A 25,676-nucleotide genomic window follows, 5' to 3' on the forward strand; every position below is an offset into this window, starting at 1 on the left:
TGACTTCAATTGTTTAGCTCGCTGGCAATAATGCATCATGATAGAAGCAATTGTTGGAACAGGCAGCTATGATACCATTCTTTTATGAAAAACTGTAGTTGGAGATAAGGAAGGCAAAAGAAGTCTCTTGTGAATATTATTATCCTCTGGAAATTATCCCCAAAAGATTTGCAGTTTCTCTATAGACTGGAGCTAGAGTTCATTGATCCACAGACTATCATCCTGAATAGAGATTAAAAACAGATGGCTGTAGATCTCGGCTTGGCTACAAATCTCAAAAGAAATGAGAGGGAGTACAGTGGTGACTGACCACAAATGGAAGCATTGAAGAGATTCTTCTTTTTTTTCTTTAATTCCCTATTTCATTCCTCTGTAGTTTTATACAAAGTCCATTGTACTTAAAACTCAAATAATATATACACAGAGAAGGTATGCAAAGTATACTGAAGTAGATCAAAATTATACAAAGTACCCTAAAAATACACTACAAAGTCTTTTATGTGGGGCTTTTCTTAAGTTATTGTGCTGGAGCAGTGCATTGTCAGTGAAAAGGGTCTTTGTATAAACTGACTTGAACTGATGGTAATCCATTTGCTTTAGTGGCTTAGGTCAAGTGAAAAGTAGGTATAAATTATGTGCCCTCATAAAAATGATAAATATACTCTACCAGTTAAGACAATACAAACCTGAACCCTCAAAAATAAAACCCCAAATATTTTAACTGTCAGGCTAAAATCCTTGGTTTTATTTAACATACGTACATTTTCAGATTTATTAATATAAGAAATATCAGTCTTCATGCAGCCTCAGAGACCAAGGTTTCCCAGTGTCTACTTTCATAGTTTTTAATTTCTATTATTTCATAGTGCCATTGAAATTTTTGAGTGATAATGTCTTTTTTTCTCCTTTGAATTAAATTAAGGGGAGAGATGAAATTTTGGAATTTCTCATTAATTAAAAAAAATCCAGAAATCTTTAGTGCATGCTGGTTGAAGCAATCTATTTTGACAATCTATCTAGTGTTGTTATTAGTGTAGTCTAATCTCAATAACATCAGTCTAGCAAATAAAAATCACTCTACTTCAAATTGCAAAGGTTCTTGAGATTCCAGTTATAATTCTAGATACTTTGTTTGGACTTTATGCTATATTATATTCTCCTTTACATATAGCATGATATTCAATGCATTTGAATAGGATAGTCAATTAAAGTAATTAAAGAATAAATAAATTTTTGTTTTTACCTTTTTCATGGTACATTTGCTTAGAATCAGTGATTTAAGAATAATGAAATTGCAACTTTAACAGGAAGCTGTTTCATAAAATTGCTTTCTGTTTCTCTCAGATAGCAAGTCACAAGTCTGGTTAGGCGGTGAAATACCCATAGATTTCATGATTCAGTTTTAGTTCAGCTTTTTAAAACATTTTCAAATGTAAGTTCAGTGCAAAGAGTTTTCAGCAGAAATCTCCCTAAATGCCAACAAATTATTGGAACCAATAACAATAGCCTTGTTTACATAATCAATATTATTGTTACAAGCATCTTGTGTAAATAGAGCATTGTTTCTGTTCTTAGATTAAGAGCATTTTTATTTTTGCATTCATAATAGTGTTCAAGCATAGCTGTCCATTATTCAAAATCACTATCAAAGAAGTAGAGGAACTTTACATGTCTGTTGTTCAAGTGTTGGTATGAATGATGTGCAAAATACTGACCAAAATTCATATTTTTTCAATATTGGCAGTCCATGAAATACATGGATTAATTAACTGAGTTGCTGTTTATTGTTAATGGATAATGAAAAAACCCATAGCTCAGCTCAGTGTAAGTTAATAGAACAGCATCAAAGTATTAAAAGGGTGTCAGCCATTCACAGTCTACCTGTGTTAGCATTTCCTGGAGTGGATAACAGCTTGGAAACACACCACCACAGAAGTTGTGGTCAAGACAGTTCCATCATCTGAATTAAAATCTGGATTTTGGAATTAAAATTAAAATTTGTAAAATTAAAATCTGTACATTAAAATCTGTATCTTACAGCTAAAACACGGATGCAATACAGACTGAGCCTTTGGAAGGATGTTAAAGATTTTCAGCTGAACAGCCACTGAGGCTCTTGTCTCCCATAAATTAAACTTGCTTTTCCCTGATAGATAATAATTTCATTTACATCATTGTTATTCACTAGCAACATGGAAGGATTGCATTCTCATTTACATCAGGCTTAATTGGCAACATTCCATCAAATTATTTTCCCCAGTGAAAATTTATTTTGCAAATAAAATGAAATTTTTCTAAAATAATTTTAAAATGTTCATCCTTGTAATTAATAGTGCAAAAATTCAAATAAAAACGAAATTTTTTTCTGTTACCAGTAGACAAAAAGCACTTCACTTTCATGTTTCAGGTGCCAAATCAGTATAACTGGTGGAACAAGGGGCTTTTTTAATCAAAAGAGTTTATTTTCCCTGTTCAATCCCTTCTCAAAGAATGAAAATAAAGGCTTTTTTCCAGAATAAAATATAGGAATTAATTTCTTCTTACATACTTACCCTCTCTTTAACCAGCTCTGGTTTGGGATGCTGTTGGGTACTATCAGAATTCACCTATGAGGCAAAGCAGGAAATATCTCAGCACATCAACTCTTCTAAAGGGTTAAGTCCATAAATTCAGCTCTTTTTTGATCATGTTTTTTGATGGCAGATAAACTGATCTCAGGGATGCTGTGCCTTTTTTGCTGTGGTAAGACCTGCTTCCCCTCAAATCTCTGATGGGATAAGACAACACTATTGCCTTTATTCCAGACATGACTCCACAAAAAAATTGTAATAAAAATTATGACAATTTCAGAAAACATTACCTCTCATAGTAAATATTCCCTATTTTCTCTCTTTCGTGATTGAATTCTGATGTAAGTTACGCTAACTGAACTTTTTAAGGACCCTAGCAGAGAAAAACTCAAATGGATATTTCAGTTTTAAAGTTATAATCCAATATATAACTTATCTTTCGGATTATAAAATGAGACCAAGAGACTGCCTATTTCTAGAATATTGTACATGTGTATGTGTAGATTTCTACTTAGATGACAAGAAACACGTTCCTACAAAATAGAGAGGAGTGCTTGTATAGTGAGGAGATGGGAATATTTTGAAGTGAATGCATAAAGGAGGTTACTGGTCTGGTTCAGTGCCTTTGTACAAAGAATGCTAAACTGAGTGTAGTAATTCTATAGCAAAATTAATTCCTATTTTATCCTCATGAACAAACGTAGGTCTACAAGTCTGTGACTGTAAGTAAGAGCTCACCTACACTGGCTGAAAAGAGTTTGAAAATTGGGAATGCAAAATCCATTGAATTCTTTGTTGACAAAGAAATTCAGACCTTCAACACAAAATGCTAGACAGTTTAGAGTTGAGCTACGCGGATTTGAACTCTGTGGAGGAGCTGGACAAAAATGAAAGTCTTTCATTAAAGCAAATGTCAGCCAAGTTTGCAATGCCTCTTTAATTAACAAAAATGGCTTTGCATGTTATGCCTTGGAGTGCTTCCTTAAGGTTCCATTTCCCTAATTTTCTAAATGTGGTCTTATTAAGTCTTCATGTACTGACTTGTTATCACTGGTGCAGTAATGAGCACTCTTCCTCCCTGGTTGTGTTGGTTACCAGCTGCAAAACACATTCATGATTCTCAAGTGCTAAAGCAAATTCTTTGTTATTCATTCTCCTTTCTTATAACTTTTTCTTGTCCATCTCATACGATATCTTTAAAAAAAAAAAAAAAAAAAGCATGATCCTTTACCATGATTAATGCTATTTTCTTAGTGAGTTTTTTCCTGTTTGTATTTCCATGCTCAGGCTGAACAGCACACGAAATTTGCTTGGAAATTTCAAGTGGGAGTCTGAATAGTCTCCCAAGGCTCCACACCTTTCTGATCAAGTGTCTGACTCAGAATACCACTGGCACAATGGTTATGAATTATTTTTAACAAAAAACTCCTCTTCAACAGCCCAGACTCAAGTCCTGAAGTGTTTATTATGTGAACAGGGAATGTGAACAATGAATCAAAATATCTTGCTGTTAAAATGACTGCTGTATCACCATATTTTTGAAGATAGCAACAATTTTTCTATAATTTACAGTGTCTTACATGCTGCAATGCCCAGTAACTGTTCAGCCAAGAGCAGCAAGGAAGGTTAACTAACAGTTCCTGTCTCCAGAAGTCAGATGATATTATTGATTGCACTGTTGTATAAAGAAGGAAACAAGGAAGCCACATTAATTTTAGTTTTGTTGAATAGCCATCATACTGAAGGGTCAAAGAAGAAGGAATGACTTACAAAAACAAGTAGAAACATTGGAAAGGAATAATTAGTCACAAGATCAGAATGGAGAAAACTACAAAAGGAGTTGTGTATTTGTGTGTGCTGTAAATGATATTACAGACTACAGATTCTAGGATGAAATGAGATGTATTCAGAATATCTGCTTTTCTTAAGAATAGAGACATAGATGCTTTGATTTTAAAAAAATGCAAAAAAAATTGACAGCAGAATCAGTCTTACTAGCCAGAGATGGTAAGTCATAGCTACATATATCTTCCAGGGGAATGACACAGTGGGAAACTATCTAAACAGGGCTCCTATTTCATTCTATGAAGTGCTCAGGGAGCTGGGTAATCTTTATATCACTCTTTGACAGGTCTTTTGAATTTAAACATCAGTTGGACATGCAAGTCCATTTTAAGCACTCAAGTAGCCGGTTAGAACATGTCTTGTTACCCCTAACCAGTTTTGTGACCAACTTGAAGGAGAATGTTCTCTGCAGAGTCCATTGGCAAAACTAGTGTAAAATAATCCACTGCAATCTCTGTGTGCAGATATAGGCCTGGCCAGGGAAAGGGAATTAATTTATTCAATTCATTTTGCTTTTGCTGTGTTTTTGTAGGAGGTAGTCTAGATGTGGACTGACATGCAATAATTGTTGAATTCATCCATTTTGAACAAATGCAAAACACTAAACTTGGTGAATTTATCATATTTTTGCATGTATTGCTTTGTAAGAGAAATCAGATGACACCACAAATGAAATAACTAAAATATCCTCCACAAGAATTTTAGGGGATGGAAGCATTTTCAATGATAGAACATTTGTTTAAAGGCTTGTAGCAAAGCCTCTTCCCCCTTCTTTTGGCTTTACATCTATTTTGAATCACAGCAAGGCTGGTTTACTCTTCTACCCTTCTACTGTCAATGTTTTTATCTAGAAATATTTTTCATCGGAAAGGAGTATCCTGTACAACAGGGAAAGAAAACAATTTTGCTTGTTCAAAACAAATCCAAAGGTTTCACTGTGGAATGAGAAAGGGTCTGATGACATTTTCTAGCAACTAGCAAATCATGCTGTCATGCATAGGGAAAAAGCCACTAAAATATCCCCAGCTAAAATATTGCAAAATTATGTAGATCTCAATCCTAGGAAGCCATCTGCCATGTGAAAGCTCCACTGATTTCTAAAGGCGTTCATTGCAGGCAGGTTTGCAGAACTGGACGCATAATTTGTCCCTTTTAGAAACCGTAGCTGTTTAAAAGAAATGCTCATCAAAAACATGAGTGGCAGAGGATGAAAAAAAGTCTGTACAATTGGGTGAAAATTCCCCACCAGAGCTTGTGTGCTGGTTGAAAATACACCCCAGCTACAGGCAGGAATTGAGCTACTCATGAAAGGTCTGATCCTACCACGTATGTGCATGAAAATCTCACTGCTGTCAGGGAGCTTTCTGTTCTGAAAGTGTTCAGATAAGTTTTATCCTCAATAATTGCCTTTTTCTGTATTACTGGTCCTTTAAAAACTAAAGGTAAATAGTACCAACCAATAGGGAAGAATTTTTGACATACACTACACATATATGAAGGGGATGTGTATAAGTGTAAAATATTTTAGTATTGCCTTCTATTTTGTTGAGAAATAACTGTTGGAACTGGTTTAGTGGGTCCTGCCTTTGGACATAGAGACAGAGAAGCAGCTTCTCAGGAGCTTCTCCTAGCTCTGTGTTTCTGGAAGCACTGAACTTCAAAGTGGAGGAAACAATCTGCAGAGAGGCAGAAGGAGATGTGTTTTACAAATTGCAGCCTGATGAGAACTTCAACAGCATTAAACACCCACAGAGAATTTCTTTAAAACAAATACTAAATGAAAAATCTCTTATGGCAGTAGTGAAAGCTTTGATATATATCTATAAAATAGATAAAGCTCCATTAATTTCCAACTTAGGACAGACGTTATATTTGAATTTACAGACATGCCAAATGGTAATTTTGGCTTCCAATCCTTGAGATGTGGCTGATCTATTATGGGTGATAACAGCATATGCTACTTTCTGAGTCAATTCCTATTATGTCATGAGAAGCAACACAGCTAGTAATGGAAGGAATTTTCACATTAGCTAAAATAGCAAATGAGGTCCATAACATACAAAATAGGTGGGTTTCAGAAGTGGATTCAGTATTTGAGATGGTTGTCAAATTCAATACTGAGTAAATAAGTCAACAACAGCAAATCTCATATGAAAAATGAACATGGCATATAGCTTGTACAGATTTTTTTCCTTACATGATGTCAAAGTGTTGCATATCTTGACAACTTTCTTTAGCTGGTTATGCCAGGAAGAATTGATGGAGCCATTTGGCCTTTGTGTGGGTCTGTGTCCGAACTTGTATGTCCTGAGGAGGTAAATGGCTGCTTGAGATGCTGTGGAGCAGGGATGAACAGCTGAGAAATGGGAGCATCTGAGTGCAATTTGATGGAGCAGATGTTTCATCCCAGCACTCCACAGCTGCCTCAAGGCTTTGTCTGGTGTCAGCCCTTTCCTAAATGAGTTTTCATAATGAACTTATCTGTTAATTGACACATAAAAATCTATGTTAATATAACATTAAGGACCTGTCTCATATTTGCAAATGCCAGGAAATTGAAGGAGAAAAAAAAAGCTTAAGTTTGACTGTCACCAATACTTACCTGCTGTGTTCCATGGGGGAGAAATCACTGATGCAGAAACACTTATACATACCGCAGAGTTAAACATCACTTTTTTTTTTTTTTTCTTGTTCTTTTTGACAACTGTGTGGGCAGAGAAAATGCCTCCAGCACCTAGTAAAAGGTTAGGCAGTTGCTCATGACTTTAGGTATTAGAACACTTTTATTTGCTTTTACCTAGTGTCCCAGATTTGTGCTTCTGGTGGCACCAGAGTTGTCCACAGCTGACCAGACCAAGCAGTGAGACTTCTCATTGATTTTTTCCAGTGTGTCCATTGTGCTGACAGCAGAGAGCTAACATATTGCTAGTCCTTTTTTCATGCATAAGCTAGGGCAGCTCCTTCAATACAATAGCCCAGGTTTTGCCATATGAGTTGAGAAATCCAGAAACAACTTCCTTCTCAGGCTACCAAAATTCATATCTACCATTCTACCTTCAGGGTAATAACCTTTCTACTGGTGGGTGAGGGTACCTTACAAGAAAACTATGCCAAAAAGAGTTTAAGCCTTAACTGGGTTGCCTGGGAAAAGGAGACACTGTTTTTTTGTGGCTGGGGAAGTCATGGGCACCATTCCCTCTTCCTAGGACAATATATGTATTTAATGTTAGACTACCATTATGAAGACCAGACCCCAGGAACTTAGATCATCAGCTCATGCCCTCTGCTGTCTTTGCCCTTGTCACCACTGAATCTTGTTGCCCTCTTCTGTATGCAGCCAGATAATGTCCACAGGAAGGAGAAATCCTGGAAGAGTTAAGGTACTTTCCTGAGGTAATTCCAGATTTGGGCACAGTAGATTTTGGTGATCTGGAAACACGTGGTTCAGCTTCTCAGACCACACCTTGGTGTGCACAGCCCAGGCAGGCAGCATGATGCCATTCTAAGCTGAGGACCATGTTAATAAAGACAGATTCAGCAGCTGTCCAAAGCCACATGGATGTCTTTCCTGATAAAAGGTGCAATTGTGTCTCAGCCTACACTAACACTTGGCCGCCTGGAGCTGAGTGGGTCACAGTGGTCCTCTGTGTAGTGCCTGCATGTCTCCAGAGCAGTGCATCTCAGTGCAGCTCTCATGACTACTGCAGGTACTGAAGACTCTACTGCACTGCCTGGTTTGGCCTTTCCCTGTGCAGGCAAAGTGGAGGCACTCACCAAGCCACAGGGTAGAGTGTACCCCATGAAACTACCAACGTTGTCCATAGAGAACTGTTGATTAACCCTAATGGACTGATTATTCTAAAACTGTTATCCTAGCTTGGAATTAGTCTTTCAACTAAAAATGTTTCCCATTTAACTTTCTTTTTGTTGCATGTGTCTAGTCCTGTGCTAAATTTTCTTTGATGCATGACATGAATGCAGCTGCCAGTACCCAGGGTGGATTCTGGTGAAGTATCTGAATGGTGAAGATGATGGAGAAATTATTGAAGTGCTTTGAGCACAGTGTTTGCAAGGGCTGCCCATAACGTGAAGGTGGCAATACTTGGGGTACACCTGTTAGTCCTTATGAACCACCTGTCTCTCTAGAAAGGTGTAGTCTGTGAGGCTGAAAAGAGGCAGATATGAGTTTTGTAACATGTACTTCATACTTATATAATGAAACATCTATAAATGCTGCATTTTTTCTGAAAAAGATGTCTGACACCAGAAAAAAACCCAAACTCTTACTGGTATGAAGTAATTGAAATGCTGGTAAAACCACACTTATGAGGAAATTATCTTGTGAAGCAAACTACAGTTTGGAAGAAAATGACCTTGTGTAGTGATCAAGGGCCTGACAGTAGGAGTTGGTTCAAATTTTGGTGGTCTGCCTCCCTTTCATCCAGCACCTCCATGCAGCCTGACATCCCAGCTGCACCTTTGCTCTTTTTCATTCATGCACAGTATCACAGTCTTGTTTGCTTGAGTCTTTTTCTCCTCTTCCCATATCTTGCTGTCCACCTCACCACCCTTCTCTTACCATTCCCATGCACAACACACTAGCATCTTAGCCCTGGTCTCCAGCTCTGCATCTGCTGCATTTCATTTGTATTTTGATCACTTCTGCAGCCATTAGTGCTCTGCAGCCTGTAGAGCAGGTTGTCTCCTGCTCGGGGAGAGGCAGAAAGAAGGAGCAAAGTGAGCTGTCTTCAGGTCTGAAGAGCATCACGGGTCACTACAAGTCACCATCTCTATTTCATGGGATTGGGAACTGAAGGAGAGATAGATGGGAGATCGCTGAAATTGGGGCAACAGTGAAGTCAGACCAGCACCAAACCTAAGCTGTGATCAGCAGATTTAAACACAATTTTATTACTAAAAATAAGATCACAAATTACAGACTGCAGATGTAATATTCCAAAACATGCTTCAAATCTGGGTGCACTCCAGAACCAAAAAAAAAGCTTTTTTTTAACCTAAGAGATAAGTTAGGATTGCTCTTGTTCTTTCAAAACAGATCTTCTTTTATGGAGGTATTCTGAAATAAGAATTTGGCTGTAGGAACCAAGCTAAACTAGAAAGTAATTAAATTCCTCAGATGTAAAAACAGTCACAGAAACAGAGAAGAGGAAAAGGAAATTGAAGCAAAATGCTGAGAGTTTTTGAAATTATTAATTTATACTGGAGTATAAACTACCCACTCTGTAGTATCAACTCACAATTCCAGCACTGTTGCTGTGAACTCAGAGGACCTTAATTGCAGACCCAATGAGCAGCACATATTTTTTACTATACTACCTGAGCCTATAAATCTGAGCAAATGTGCAAAAAAGCACCTTCCCCAAAATCTTACAACTATTAGTTGCAAGTAACAATTAAGGGAGCAGATAATTTTGCCTCTCAAATGGAATATAAAACAGTCTGTCCAACAGCTTAATCCAGCATTGTAGATTTTAAAAGAATTCCTAACATTTTGCTGTGTTTTTAAACTGCAACAGTATCACAATCAAAGCACAATGGGAATGAGAACACTTCTCATCATTGAGTCAGTCAGAGTAACAACATGAGCCACTCTCTTGGTTGTTCTTAAATATTAACCACCTGAATGTATCCAGCACAAAAGACATCTTTATTGGAAAACACATGAGAAAAAGATTAACCAAGCAGCCATTTCTCTGCTTTTGCATGTCATGCTCTCCAGAATTGCTGTGGAACCAAAGGATTCCCAGTAGGGAAGGAGTTGCACTTCAAGTTACCTTTCAAGTTCCTAATGAGAGCTGATCTTGGACTTCTACATGCTCATTCTGGGAATAAAAATTATGATATTTTCTTTTATCTCACTCTAAAGTAAGATAACGTGAAGGTTTCCTTGCTATTGTGTGAATGTAATTGGAAAGGATAGCTCTAAAAAATAGCCTAGCTCTAGAAAATAGCCTATGTCATTAACATTAAGAATATTTAGCTGTCTAGCATCTAGGAGTTTATGGCACTGTAAATTGTTTATACTTTTTCAAACCACTGTAAAAAAAATAATGTAGCAATTGCAATCATTTTTGTAGAAGCAAATGCTTTCATAAATTACCAGGTTTGAAAAATTAAGCTTCTACTTTCAAGGCCAAATTTTTAAAGATATGTCAATCCATTTTTCATTAATGTCATTACAGTTATTGGGAGGTGGTGGAAAGGTTTGCCCATCATTTCCTCTCTTCTGGGATAAGCCACAGACTGTATATAAGCAGTGTCGTCAGTATGTGCCAGTTGGATATGAGGTGCACCATCTGTAGATGCAAATGACAATTAAAAAAAGATATATTCAAATGACTGTGCATGCAAAGAGGCAATACTGGAGAAATTGGACCAGGATTTCTGTATATCTTATGGAGGTAAAAAAGTGTTATATGCCATACTCCTGTAAGAGCTGTGGGGAAATACAATTTCTGAATGCAAGGCAAATTCTTTTTTCATTGTTAAGATTTAATAAATTTTGAGGTTGGAGAAGGCAGCATATCTCTTAACGAAGTGGCTAGTACAGAATGTAAAAAAAAGAATTAAAATAATGAGGGCATTTTCATCCTTCTACATGCAAATTGTCTCCTATTTCAATTTATTTCAGTATAAACTTCTTCTTGCATATGCTAATACACAGAAACAGAAAAAGAAAAAATATTTAAATTCATTATAAAACATATGGAACCATACAGATTATGTGATCTTTAGTAAAATCTATCTTAATGATGAAGGCACCATTTAGCATTCACTCTGGAACTGCGCTCCTTCATTTATTTATGAGTTCCTGTAGACAAAGAAAGTATCTTCCAAAAATAGGAATACCATATTTTCAAGGCATACTGTGTATTTTATTTTTGAAACTAGTAAATGTCAAACAGTATTCATACACAGTATTGACACATTAATGTTTTCATTCAACAGTGAAGATACCTTTCCTTGTTACATTATATATTTATGACACACAGAGCTGTCAAATAAATTATGTCAAAGCAGCTACAGCCAGACCTTGTGACACTTGAATCATAGAATCAGGGCAAATAACCTTTAAAATGAAAGACATATGACAAGAATTAGAAACATTTAATTTGCATAAATATAATGTTAACAGTCTTTTCCTTATTACATATTTTATGCCTAATTTTTAATTGCCATTATACTCATTCTTTAACACCCGTTTGCTCTCTCTTTTTTTCCTCATTGCTTGCTTTGTTTTGGAATGTGTGAAACAAATTCTATAAGAAGCATATGATCAGATCACCATTTTAATATACTCTGGTTAGCAAATCTTAAATGTTGAGAAAAACTCTTTACTCGCATGATTTACTATTTAAAATGTAGAATAAGTTCCTTAAAATAACTAAAAATTCCTGAAAATGTCAAGTAGATATATAAACTCTGATAACTTTGGACCATCTCTGCAAAAAACAATATTTTATTAAAGGTCTCCTATGAGGTGCAGAATACACTAAATGTGCAAAATTGAAGCACTGATTTGCAAAAGCTTGATGACTTACATACTGAATTTTGCAATATAAAATCTGAGCATCTAAGTATACAGGAAGCAAACATACAGGTATCAAAGTGAATGGTTAGCTTTTCAGAATTGCTTAGTAAGAGTAATAAACGCATTAGTTTCATTTCCTTGAAACCTGGTTGTAAATGAGAGACTTCTTAAGCCTCTGCTGGCAGGTGCAGTTTCTCTCTTACACCTTTAGAAATCACTGAGGACAGAGGGAACTCTACAGTTTGCTCTTATTGCTAACACTGCATAGGCTCACAGATGTAACCACACTTAATGAAACTATGCATTATTCTGGAGAGTCCCTAGGGATGTTCAAGTAAACAAAGCTGTAGCAGCAGAGCACAAATAACTAAACCCCTTATGGTTCCTGCCTGTAATTCACCTCCACTGGGATAGTGGCCAAGCCTCCACAGCCATAAGGACATACAGACTTTGTGCAGGCTCTTTGCTACAGGATGAGTTTGGCTCCCTTTGCCCTTCTGGATCAGAAGAATAAGTATGGCTTATTCTAAATATGATATTCTTTTATATTAACAGCAGTTGTTCTAGATGATTGCAGCTGGTTTCTTTCAAATGTTACTCTAATTCTGTTCCAGTGAAGATAATTGTGATGTTTTGGGTTGGGCTTCCATATTTTACATAATTATTCTGAAAGCCAGAGGAAGGCCAGACACTATATATGAAAAAGCACTGAGGGAAAAATCGAAATTGATAGTAGGGATTGCCTCCAAAACTTTATCCAAAAGGCTGAGGGTGTTTCCTTAAATCTTCACCAAAGAATGAAGCAGTTGTTTCTCAGTTGACTCTGCGAGTGGCACAAACACATCATCACTAGGGATTACAGAGAGCAACTCAGGGAGCACATGAAGCAACTCCCATCCCACCAGCTGACTACCCAGTCACCAGCTGGCAGTTCACAAGGTTTGATGGCAACAGCCTCCCAGGCATTTGAAGATGGACAATGCTCAGTCACACATTTTAGTAAACATCAGTAGCTCAGAAGGGTGGGTGGGGGAGAAATGGAAACTGCATCAGTAATTTGTAATTTGCAATTTGCTCTTCCAAGAAAAAGAAAAGAAATCACATTCCCTCCCTCACTGCCCATAGGTCTGTAGATCAGTTCTGGTTTGACAGAGCTTAAACTCAGTACAGGTATTTTAGAAGAAATTGAAAGGGCAGTTATCTTCACATGTCCCTTAAACACTGTTCTGCTGATGCCACTTGTGATGCCACTTGCCAGACATGGAATATAATTAACAATGCATAATCTCAGAAATGGAAATCTATTTAGACTAATTATATATAGCAAAATAGTTTACAGAAATATTACCCCAAAGCCCAGTGTTGGAAGGTTCGAGCTAATGGGAGATAAATGTTCTTCCCTAAACTAGCCATCTAACTGAACAAAAATTTTTCCTATTGAAAGCAGTAAAAACTAGAAGCTGTTTTGATAAGTGCTACAAAATTGATTATTTAATGCAGAAGGTTTCTTAAAAGGCTAATACTACAAGGAATTTTAAAAGTATCTGTGTTGTTCCATTTACAAGATCATTCAGAATAAAAGCAAAAAGTCCCATGAAAAGTCAATGATGTTATCTTTGCTAAAGACTCTATTTTTAACAATTTCATTAATCAATTAATCTATAAATTTTCAGAAAAAACATTTAGCTGTCAACGAGCAAATGCTGAACCTAGTAGAAAATATATAATTTATTCATTTATTCACTTTGCAGTTAAGTAGAAATCTCCATTCAGCTGTGACATAAAATTGATGCTTCTACAATTAAAGTACATTGTAAATAGTTTCTAAAGTGTTAATAAATTACTAGAACTGTTTCAGGAAATTATTAATCAAATGTTATAGCCTGTTACTGAGTCCAGTGATGTAATGAGCCATTTGCAATCAACTACAGCATCTGAAATTAATGTGCTTGGGACAATAGATAGAATTTATTTCTTCTACATATAATGAGATTCTCACAGTTACTTATCAGCCTTTTGCATAGTAATTACCAAAGCAGTCTCAGAAGAACTTGTACAGAACATTTCTGGTCCTCTGTGGGACAAAGCAGGAAATAACTCAAGAGTCACTCATAATTGAAAGGGCAAAAAACCCATGGCTCTCTCCCATTATCATCTACTAGTGTAGAGTGACCAAGACTTAAGAAAAACTTATCAATGTCTTAACTATGCAGAGATGCAAAAGTGACTTCATGACCCACCTCATCTCCTGCTGGCAGCAGCTTTGGGCAGACAGAGCAAGGAGGGTCCAGACAAGCATACAGATGTAACTGCTGCTGAAAACAGAATGCTTAGAACTAGATTCTGCCTATATGTGTCAGCCGCACAAAGCCTCCTTGTACTTCCCTCCTCTCTGTAGTGTAGATGGCCATTATGGCTGTGCCATATTAATTAGCCTTTAGCTTCCATAGATTTTTTAAGCTGATGAAAAACAAAACAAAACAAAACAAAACAAAAACCCCTATTTCCTTATCTTTCTCATTTGTTAATTTTAATTCATTTTTGCTCAACCCACATTTTACTGTTGGTGTTCACATAAGGGGACAAAGGCAAGAGGAGAAAAATCATATGTAGAATCATAGGATGGCCTAGGCTTGAAGGGTCTTTAAAGATCATCTGATTCCAACACCCTGCCGTGTGCAGAGACACCTTCCCTTAGAACAAATTGCTGAAAGTTCCCTCCAACCTCACCTTGAATACTTCTAGAGTCAGGGCGTCCATAACTTCTCTGGGCAACATGTTCCAGTGCCTCACCATTGTCACAGTAAATAATTTTTCTTCTAATATCTAATCTAAACCTACTATCTTCCAGTTTGAAGCCATTCCGTCTTGTCCTATTATGACATGCTCTTGCAAATAGTCTCTATGTTTCTTGTAGGCTTCCTTCAAGCCTTAATATATTGCCAAATAACATGATAGCTATGTGATAGTATAATCTAATGCGATTGCTGACAACCCATAAATATAAACCAAATACTCAACCTGTGAGATCCTCCACCTACTTTGTGTGCTCACACAGAGTATACTGCACGTCAGGAGTGTGGCTGAAGTGTGGCACACACCTTATGTGTCACTACTGTCACCTTTCAGCTGCCTCAGCTGAAGATTTCAACACCAAAAAAAATCACAGATCAAACTGGAAATGTAGACTGGAAAAAATGTGCTGGAAAAAAGAATAAGTTTTGGAAAAAAATCCCAGTTTTTCCTCTTCACACTGAGCTAAAAAATACCTGTGGCTTTGAAAATGTAGCAAACCATAATAGCACAAGACAACAAATATAGAGCGAAACAATACAGTGTTCTTAGTCAACATGTGTCTGCCTTTTCTGCATATACTTGCAAGTTCTCCTACTAATCTGAGCAGGCATTAAAAAGCATACAAAACCAAGTACAAAAAGGGGAACCATATGATAGCTGTGATATGATGCTGTTACTGCATATGGCCGTCTTGAACAGAGGAAGGAGTAAGTAAAGCCATTATAAAAAAGTATGCATTGGTGTATACCTTCCTGCAGTTCCTGTATCAATTATAACATACTCTTTTAAGAATTCATGTCTCTATTCCATACACAAAACTACAGATGCATATTACATCTAATGTTACAATAGAAGATACCTAAAAGAATACACTTAATTGGTAAACACAGTACATCATGTCTGCTTTCTAATAACTTGTATCTAAATGTATATAAAAATATTTTATAAAACCACTATAGAATTACTGCATAAAAATTCTCTGAGTGATCACAGCTGAAAGATTTTTCTCTCTGAAAGGCAGATCTGTCGTTACTGAATGTTCTAAGTATATATGGCATACAAAAGATCATCTATGAGATCCACTGGAGAAAAAAGTGAATGAGAAGCCATGATGTAGTTAATTTTGCGTATGAGTAGATGAAACTCGCTATGCTCCATGGGTGGGCATCACACTTCACTCTGTTCACTGAACTTGCTGTAATTCTAAAATGAAAGAAACAGGGAAAAAAGTATTATAATGTTTTCCCAGAATATAATGTAAAATTAAAAATGATAGCTTGAAAATGCCAGTAATATTTCAAAAGGTTATTTATGGTTAAAATTAACTGCATAAAGTAATAGGCGAGTATCTTATAAATTTATAAACATAAAAATAAGAATGACTCAATGTTTTCATTGGAGCATGTAGATTACAATATATTTGCATTTCTGAACAGCAGCAGAGATGAAAATGACAAAGCCCTCTTACCTGTACATTTCTGACAGTGGAAGACTTTCCTGCTATATGGTGAGGCTGAAGTGTAAATCGGAACAAATCACTTTCTGTTAGTCTCTAACTCCTTCCTCGTATTTTTTTTCTATCCTATTCTGCCTATCCTGCCATGTTAACACTCAAAAGTCCTAATGATCTCAGCACCTTAAAAAGGCACAGGAGGAATACATAGACTGGTAGCTACAGTGTGCTGCTGCTATTGCAGTCACCCTGTCTTTTCACTCCTATCCACCTTATCTTCCAGTGTTCAACACAATGAATACGTAAAAATCCCTGAAGCACATACTGTGAATGTTCTGAAGAAACATCAGCAGTATATGTATACTGTTCATAATTACATTTAAAATTTAAGGTTGCATGCAAGCCTTTCAGACTAAACTGCTAAGCCACTATGCATAGGTTTGACTTGCCTAGCAGCTATGATAGAAACAATCAATTAGTTCCTTAAAAAGTGGACTTTGAATTTTAACTCCCCCTTTTCATTATGAACGTTTGTCCTAGTCTATCCATGTCCCAGTTCCATAAAATGGGAATGCTAGTACATAAATATCTTACAAGAATGTTAGGAAAGTTAATGCCAATAAAAAATGCAGACATTTTATAACATAACAATCATTCTAATTCATCTAATCAGACCCAGATAAAATATGCAATAGCCAACTCCATTATTTTTTGCCCTGCAGTTATCATTTCAACAAATTATTTTTTGTAGGACAACATAATGAAAAATGTTGAAAAGCACTCAAGAGAACATGTTTTTCTGGTCAACTCACTAGACCAACTGTGCCAACTCACCTTAATCTGGATAAATCAATGGAAAGTGGTTTTGTCCATAGGCAAGTTTGATTTAATTAGTTAAATACAAAGTGAAGAAAAAAAGACAAACTACCAAACCACAGACTATGATGAGTTTAATGTCTCTTGGAGAAGGCTCTGAGCCAAGCTGTAGGCATGTTTGAATCATAAATAAAACCATAGGAAAGCACACTGCTTTTCATGCACCCTCCCACTGCCATGGCTGTGGAAATGGATCACATAGTTCAAGAGGAAAGTCCAGGTTTACCGTCATTTTAAAAAGGAATGCAAGAATCATTGAGCAAGTAAACAGATGATCAAGCCTCCCTTCTCCCTCTTGCTCTCTCTTCTACTTTGTGCAATTCCCCTCTTTCCACCAGTGAGCCAACACAGCATGGTACAATGCAGGGCAGAGACAAGATTTCTAACTCAGACCAAACTAGCTGGGGATCCAGAACCATTTCAGTCAGATGTGTAAAGCAGCTTCAAGCATCCCAGGCTGAGAAACAGGCGTGTGGCAGAACTGGCTGTGAGTTAATTTGTCTCACTGAGAGGCTGTGTTGAGTGTTTCTAGATGATCTAAATCTTTCCAGCGGAGAATGAGCCCAGATTAAAGCAGCACGACACAGCACCTCTGGATCTATCATAGAAGATCGAGACGTTGTTGCAAAAGGAGATGTAGTGATGGGAAGAGACTGATAGCAGCAAAAAATGGAAAACTGCGTTCCTCAGGCTGAGAACCAGTTGTAGATTACAGACAGATAAAAGATTTCTACATAAAAGGTTCACTGGGTGGATAAGACTTTCCCAGACTTTAACCAATTGCTGTGAGCATCCAAGGAGCCCTCCAGGCTTCATCTACTTCTGTTTGTAAGTCTTACCCTGTGAACCTGAATGGCATCAATTGCTGAAGAAATAGATTCAAAAAATACAGGATTTTCAGAGTCAAGATTTCCACCGTACTGCATTGCTTTTATCAAGGAACCTGCAATAAAGCAAACACATGAGCACTGAGAAGGTAGTGAAGATATATAAACCCTCATGTTAAATTTTTTACTGTAAGCTGATACTTGCCTTTGCAGTGTGCTAGCAACACATCGATGTATCTGTTTTTACAGTCCATGTAAATCTATGTTTGAAAACAAGAAATTTTTTTAAAAACTGTTTTAAATACCGACATAGAAGAAAGTACTGTAGAAGAAGCAGCTATACTGCCAGCAGCCACCAGAGCGAGCCCTTCTATAATGCAAACATCACATTTATTTCCTGCCAACTCTTTACAGTATTCTACAGCTCTGCTGAGAATTAAAACTGAATTTGATTAATAATTTTGCAACTTCTGACTGTAATTTTTAGGGGTATTTTTTTCCTTTTCTCTTTTTTCTGCATGTTTTCTCATGTCCGTACTATATGCTTACTAACAGTCCACACAGACAGGAATCAGACCTAGAAAACTTTGAGACTTACATAAAAAAAAAAGCACCATAACTATAATGCTTCATTCAGTGGTAAGTTGTTCTTTATTCTTCCTTTGAAAGTGTTCAACTCCCCAGAGACAAAATATTAATAAGATAGAAAACCAAACAAAAAAACCCAAAAACAAACAAACAAACAAAACAACAACAACAAAAAAAACAACAAAACTCTAAAACGAGAGTAGGGCATTATTCTGCCAAATGGGAAATATCCAAAGCAGTTGCTGCTTCAAAAAATGTTTAAATTATCCATGTGAAGTAGAAAAATTCTGAGAGAGGTGATTCAGTGAGAACCCCACCAGAATATTCTATTTTTAAAATAAAGCAAAAATCTTAGTTCAAAAATCCTCTGTCTCTGACATCAATGATGATATTTTGGGAAGGAGTGTAACAACAAGGACGTGTTGAGTGTGGTCCTCTTGGTAGGAGGAAGAGTAACTTGGTTTTGGACCAACCGTTTATCCAGAGGCTGCACTACCAACCCATGCACTTCTCAACCCACAGCAGACTTACCTCTCACAAACATTTCTTTGACATAATTTGTAATTTGGAGGTCTCCAAGACTTTTTGGAAATCAGTTTCACAAATTTCTAAACTATTACTATATTGAATGCCCTATATTTCAAAGGGATAGCTAATAGTCACTCCCACTAACCTTATTTTTACAGTTTTCTTTTTCATTATATCCCTGCCTTTATGTGTAATCTAAAATATTTTAAGGCAGCACTTACTTCACTGTGCAATCACTGCAGTAAATTGAGAAAATTGTTAAGGCAAAAAGAGGTCTGGGCCAAGACCCAAGTTCAAATCTAGTCCTTTATCTTAGTCAGAAAAATCAAGCAAACCAAACCTTCCATCCCCACTTAACTCTGTACTCACTACACAACTTTTAAACTCCAGATTTGATGTAAGTGTAAGAAACAGGTTTTGAACATAATTTTTTTATCCAGCATATATCACTGCTCATTATGTGGAACCATAGACTCAGAATTGTTTAGGTTGGAATGGACCTTTAAGATCACGGAGTCCAAGCTCTAGCTTGGCATTGCTAAGTCCACCCCTAGCCGGTGTCTTTCCATCCACTCTGTCCCAGCTGTGGCACTGCCTGGAGTTGTGATTCAGGTGCAGGACCCTGCACTTGGCCTTGCTGAACCTCACACAACTGGCCTTAGCCAATGGATCCAGCCTGCCCAGACCCCTCTGCAGAGCCTTCCTGCCCTCCAGCAGATCAACACTCCACCCAGCCTGGTTATCTGCAAACTCACTGAGGGTACACTGTCCAAATCATCACCAAAGACATTAAACAGGACTGGCCCCAAGGAACACCAACTGTGGCCAGCCACCATCTGGATTTAGTTTCATTCATCACAGTAACCAGTGACCGCTGGGTTTAGTCTTCTGGGAGCATCTTGGAATTCTTGCACTGCCTAAACCCAGTCTGCAACATATGTTGCCCACAGGAGAAAGGATGGAGATCATGTTTTGACCCCTGGCTTAGAAGACAGTAAAACATACAGATAAAATCACAGAATTAAAGCTGAAATTTTAAAGCAGTAAATTTATTTGTCTCTACAACTGACTTGGCAGGGTCAAATCAAATATGACTTAAACCAACTCAAAAAAAAAAAAAAAAGGGAAAAGTTTCAAAACTCCTCTTCATCACATATAGATATGTACATTTGCTTTGTTACCCAAAATATTTAGAAATACTTTAAGGTAATTTTATAAATAAACATTGTACAGTTTAATATCAAACTGTTCATCTTTTCTATGGGTGAAAGATTTATCCACTGACATGGGTGGAGTGACTAGTAGTTGGCCCCAATAACTCATATGTATAACATATACAGAATATTTCTAATGTCATTAATACCTGAAGAAGCACAGAGACTCCAGTGTAGTCAAAGAAATTCAGTCCACTGCAGTCTAATATCAAAACATGTCGCTCACTGTGACATGGCTGCACCAACTCACCTACACATTTGATAAATGAAAACCTTTAATTAAAAGAACACTCAAGAAATGGGTATAAGAATGATGATAGCTCAACAAAATGAGCCCAAACTATCACAATAAAATTTTTATTGTTACGTGCTGGGGTGTCAGGAAAGCAACTGCCATATTTTAGAAGAACAAATGAAGAACCTTTAGGGGAATGGAAAGTGATGACAGAATATATTAATTGAGATGTTTTAGGCAATAGTGTCTCAATAATTAAGTAATTATTTCTTCCAAATTGAATTTCTCATTGAGTCCTCTTCTATTCTTTGGAACATTTTTCATGGTATAAACAGATAATATTTCTATTTTTCTTTTAAGCTCTGATATGACACTGATTTCCATGGGCCCTAAATACCTGCCTATGGCTTAACTTAATATTCACCCATAAGGAAGAAATATATGTAGAGTATTTCATTTTCCTAAGGTTTTACTATGATGGCTTTGCTTGGAAAATTTTTTAATACACAATTACATAATGAGGCTGGAGAAGAAAATTGTGTTGGTAAGGTTTGCAAAGTTCTTATCCTAATTCTTCAACCTCAGGCCATCTTGTGTATAATCAAAACATACTCTGCTCTAAATGCATCCTGAGCTAGCACACAGATAAATGATTCATGGCTTTCATAAAGGGAAAACTAGAAAATAATACACATCATCTTTACATTGTTCTGTGAGCAAATGTTTGCTATCATAATGCATGCAACTGAAAAATAAATGAAGGAAAGGAATTCTAATTGTAAAAATGAGTTGAGCTAAATGGCTTTGGCAGAGCAGAGGTAAAGATTTTAAACTATTGAGGGGACTTGGAATTTCCCCATTATGCAAATTTATAGTAGTGGTAATTCCTTCCTGACAATCGTCTGAGAGCAAAGACTTTTGGACTTGTATCTCCAGACATTCACTGTCTCTGTACTGTCCAATATACATTAATAGATACATCCAAACAAAAATATAGAATTTTAAAGGGAAGCTACTGAAAAATACTGTGAGAGAAACCCTGATAAGGTTCATGTGCTCTCTCAGGCTCAGTGTAATAATTGCCTGCTGCATCCTGAATTGCAGTAGAGACTGCCTGGCCTCTAAATGGGGGGATAGGTAAAGACCTGCACCCTCTTTAGATGAGTGGCATGAGCAAGAGTGGCCATTTCATTTGGTGCTGATACAGACTGTATTCCCCAAAGGGAGAAAGGAAAGATTTTGGCAAAGACATACATTTCTATGGTTTCCTGAACAGCTGCCATAAAGCTTAAGGATTGTGTCCTCATGCTCCTGTCCTTGAAAATGTAAGTTCAGAATTTTGCTTTTCTCTTTAAAGGGATTTTTCTTTTTTCTGTGTTTGTTATTTAAAAGACCCCATGAAGAATTGCCGTAAGTGGTTGATATAAGTAATGGCAGCATTTAAGTCATCAAGGCAGGACTTAGGCATTCAGAAAAGAGGTCTTGTGATTTCTGTCAGTTTTGTGATATGAAACCAGTTCATCTTCAAGATGACTGGAATATGCGCTGGAACAATCTTCTCAAACATAAGATTCTACCATATAGTCAATAAAATACAATATCATCTTCAATAACCATTTTCATAGGCTGCTATACTACAGCAAAGCACTCTGTCATCCCAAGGTCAACTAAACACTGTAGTGGTTAGGACATAAAAATGTTCTGAGTCTAGTTGACAAATTCAAACATTCAGACAACAGCCTCCAAATCAGATTTTCTACTGCAGCCTTAATGCTTATAAGTGTTTTAAATAAACACTGTTTTAATTCTATCCACAATGAAGTAATCTGTATAAAGTATCCACTGCAAAAGGTTGCTGCAGCTCTCCCATGGGAACGTATATGGTCTGGCTTGATTTAAGTGTTACAAAATGTGGAAAGAGTGGAGTTTCCAGCTTATTCCTTGAAAGAAAATCCCTAGGGCTTTTTATTATATATTATATAATATTGGTGGTTATCGTGTCACTAACAATTCAGTTAGTGAATTTTCTGGGATTTTCTCCTATGTGGCTTTAAAGATCCCAAAGATTTAACATGGTTATTATCTTATTTTCACTTTTTCATACTAATATTCAACTTGACATGCAAAAGCACCCAATTCCAGAGCCTTCAATCTCTTTAGCCTGGTCTGTAGATCAGTCCAGGCAGTAATACATAGTGGGGAAGTACTCCCCCACTATGTACCTGTCTCTTTACACACACACATTCCAGTCCAATAAGCAGGGACATAGTCAGAGGATGGTTTGGATTGGAAGGGACCTTAAATCATCCAGTTCCAAACCCTGTGTGGTGGGCAATGGGATTTCCAATAGAACCTTCCACTCCTGTAGAAAATGCATTTTCAAGGGGTTCCCTGCCTTTGAAATCCTAAAAAATCAGTCAAAACCAGAATGAATAGCAGGACTTATTAGGCCAAGGTTAGCATAATTTAACACTGTTTAGCATTCATGCTTCATTGAGTGTTTGGTCTAACTGAACATATTTATTTCCATAAAACTTGTGTGCACCTAGAAATATATAGAAAAATGTGGAACTATTTTGCACACTTACATCCATCTTGGTTTTAACAACATTTGTAGATAAGAAACTCACCATGGCAACTTCCATTGGAAAACGAACAGAGCAATGTGTTCTGCTCACACTGAAATAAAAGCAACAAATGATTAACATACCAAGGAAAACCAGTCCATTGCACAGTAACAAGAGAAAAATCAATGCACTACATAAGAATTCTGTTTCTCAGTACCAAAGTTAACTCCTTCACTCCAAAATCATGTCCTATGAAATAGCCTATTGCATATATAATATTTTTTGGTATAACTTTAGAAGAATACTGAGATACATACTCAAACTGATATTTTGCAATTTTTTTTTTAGCTGACTCAACCTCTGTCAAATTTGGATATACTAGAAAGCAAATTCTGGATGCAATGTTTTTGGGGAAGTGGGGGGGTGGTTTAGAAGTGGTCAAAAGATGGGAAAAATATTCTTGACAAGAAAAATTCTTGGCAGTGATTTTTTAAGATTAAATTTGATTAATTTTCTACTTGCTGCAATCTCATCTGCTATGCTAATATTTTAGTAAGAACATTTTTGATGTGTAAATTTATTAAATAATTAAATTTATCTGGATAATTTTTATATTAGTTATTCCAATATGCTAGTTCTCAGTGGAAACATGAGTTAAAACCAAAAACAGAGCACAGAAGCAAAATTAAAACTGCATTTTTTTCACACCCATTATGTGCTACAGAAAGACATTTACTCAACAAAAAAAAATTTAAAGAAAAAAACACAGTGTTTCAGGCAGCTGTACTGCTGAGTACCTTACAGAAGAGACAAAGGATAAAATCTCCTTTATAAGTAACATACAAATTAACTTATTAAATTGACTCAAATTAATTCCGTGCAAATCCTAAGTAATTTCTCTCTGTTTGGAGGCTTTTTATCATACTAAGCCAAATCATTCAGCCTAGCAAAACCAAGGGAAAAAAGCATCACATTTTCTGAGCTGAATTTATACCATATGGGTAGCATAACTCTTTGTCAAGGGACAGCAGAGGCGGTAGACACATGTTGCTGTCTTAACAACCCATCTAAGGCACAGCTGGGATTTCCTCAGCCCAATTTGCCAAACTGGATGAAATTGTCTACAGTAAGCATAGTATCCTTGTCGTGGTTTGACACGGAAAAGAATTTTCTCAGAAGGAAGAGGGTCAAACCAATCAGTGGTTGGGGTTAGATATTGACACTTGGGCTGATCATTGAAGGTGGACACGCCTCTGAGAACACAGAGAGGTTAAAAGCAGAATTCCCAGGAGAACTCTCTCTCTTTGGTTCCAGTCAGCCGCAGTGCAGCTGCACCCCTGCCATGGCTGGGTGGGGAGGGGAAGGCCCATGGGCTGACTGAGGTGGGCCCAAGGGTGGAGGGACTGGAACCGGGCTGGCCCCTGCAGATGGAAGGGTGGAGGATGTCTCTGTTCTCCCCCCAGTGTCTCTCTCTCTCGAGAGAGAGAAAGAGACAGCAACAATGCCAGCAGTACACTGGCAGAGGAGGTGGAAGGGGGGGAACAGTGTGGGAGCTGGAGCCTGGGCTGAGAGCCATCCAGGGAGTTGGGACTTTTAGCCCTTTCTTGGGAAATGAAAGCTTTCTGAAATTTCACTCCTCCTCGGCTTGAAAGAGAGGAAGAGAGACAGCCTGGGACCTGGGATGTTATGAAAACAAGGTTGTGGGGGGAAGATGATGGAGTGGCTTTTGGCTTGACTTTTTCTTGTTAGCCATAGACTGAACCAATTTTCTCCTCCAAGAGAGACTGTATATTAGGAGGATGCGTGGTGAGCCAAGAGACCTGCTTCAGCAGCTGAGAAAAAGACAGAAGTAGAGCAAACAGAGAAAAGTTGAGGAGGGTTGTGGTGATGCCACCTGTCTTCAGAGAAGAAGAGAAAAAGATCTCTGTTCTTGGACCCTTGGCCCCAGAGGGAAATGGGGGTGACTGAAGTCCCAAAAATGAAAAGCTGAACTGTTGGGTTTTTTCCTCTTGGCAAAGCATCCTTGAAAAGAAGAATCCTATGAGCAGTCTGTCCATGCACGGTGGTGAGAGCACTGTGCATGGAAAGGAGAGTGTCACACTGGCAGATTTTCTCCAGGCGGTGCCATGTGTGACATGGAAACACAGGATGTGGAGCTGTGTTTTTTGAGGGGTCTGTGGCACAGGAGGGACTCCTCTCTCCCTCGATGGACTGAGTATAGATTATCTGGAGGGTGAGAACCTGATTGGGGTCCAGGTTGTGTCTCACTGTGGTTTGTTGGAATTGTGGGGGCAGGAGGAGGAATGTTTTGGAAGGTTTTAATTTTGGTTTTAGTGTGTGTTGTTTCTTTCTTTTTCCTTTTATAGTAGTAGTAGTTTAATAAAGTTTCTCCCTTGTTATTAAGCTTGGGCCTGCTCTGCTCTGCTCTGTTCCTGATCATATCTCACAGCAAATCATTTGGGGGTTGTATTTTCATAGGGGTGCTGGCATTGTGCCAGTGTAAAACCATGACAATCCTATTGGAGTATCTTCATGGTACTGATAGAAAAATGATAGTTTATATTTTCCCTTTTAGGAAGTGTTGCAGGAAGTTCATCCATGCAGATGAACTTGGAAAATACTATA

At 37.2% G+C, this 25,676-nt stretch overlaps 1 protein-coding gene across 2 annotated transcripts in view; it reads right to left on the bottom strand.

The window, feature by feature from the left end:
- Positions 1-15,519: 15,519 nt before the first annotated feature.
- Positions 15,520-25,676, bottom strand: part of SLC26A7 (solute carrier family 26 member 7) — a 64,520-nt gene continuing 54,363 nt past the window's right edge. For both annotated transcript variants that reach the window (XM_077782926.1, XM_021543274.2), the window contains 5 exons: positions 23,115-23,163; positions 20,399-20,499; positions 18,125-18,179; positions 17,932-18,035; positions 15,520-15,966 (listed from right to left, as the gene is read on the bottom strand). In XM_077782926.1, coding sequence (XP_077639052.1) covers positions 15,931-15,966; positions 17,932-18,035; positions 18,125-18,179; positions 20,399-20,499; positions 23,115-23,163 — 345 coding nt within the window. In that variant the 3' untranslated portion in view covers positions 15,520-15,930. The remainder of the gene's footprint in view (positions 15,967-17,931; positions 18,036-18,124; positions 18,180-20,398; positions 20,500-23,114; positions 23,164-25,676) is intronic.

This window comes from Lonchura striata, chromosome 1 (assembly GCF_046129695.1).
Source record: "Lonchura striata isolate bLonStr1 chromosome 1, bLonStr1.mat, whole genome shotgun sequence".
In the NCBI taxonomy this organism is placed as follows: Eukaryota; Metazoa; Chordata; class Aves; order Passeriformes; family Estrildidae; genus Lonchura; species Lonchura striata.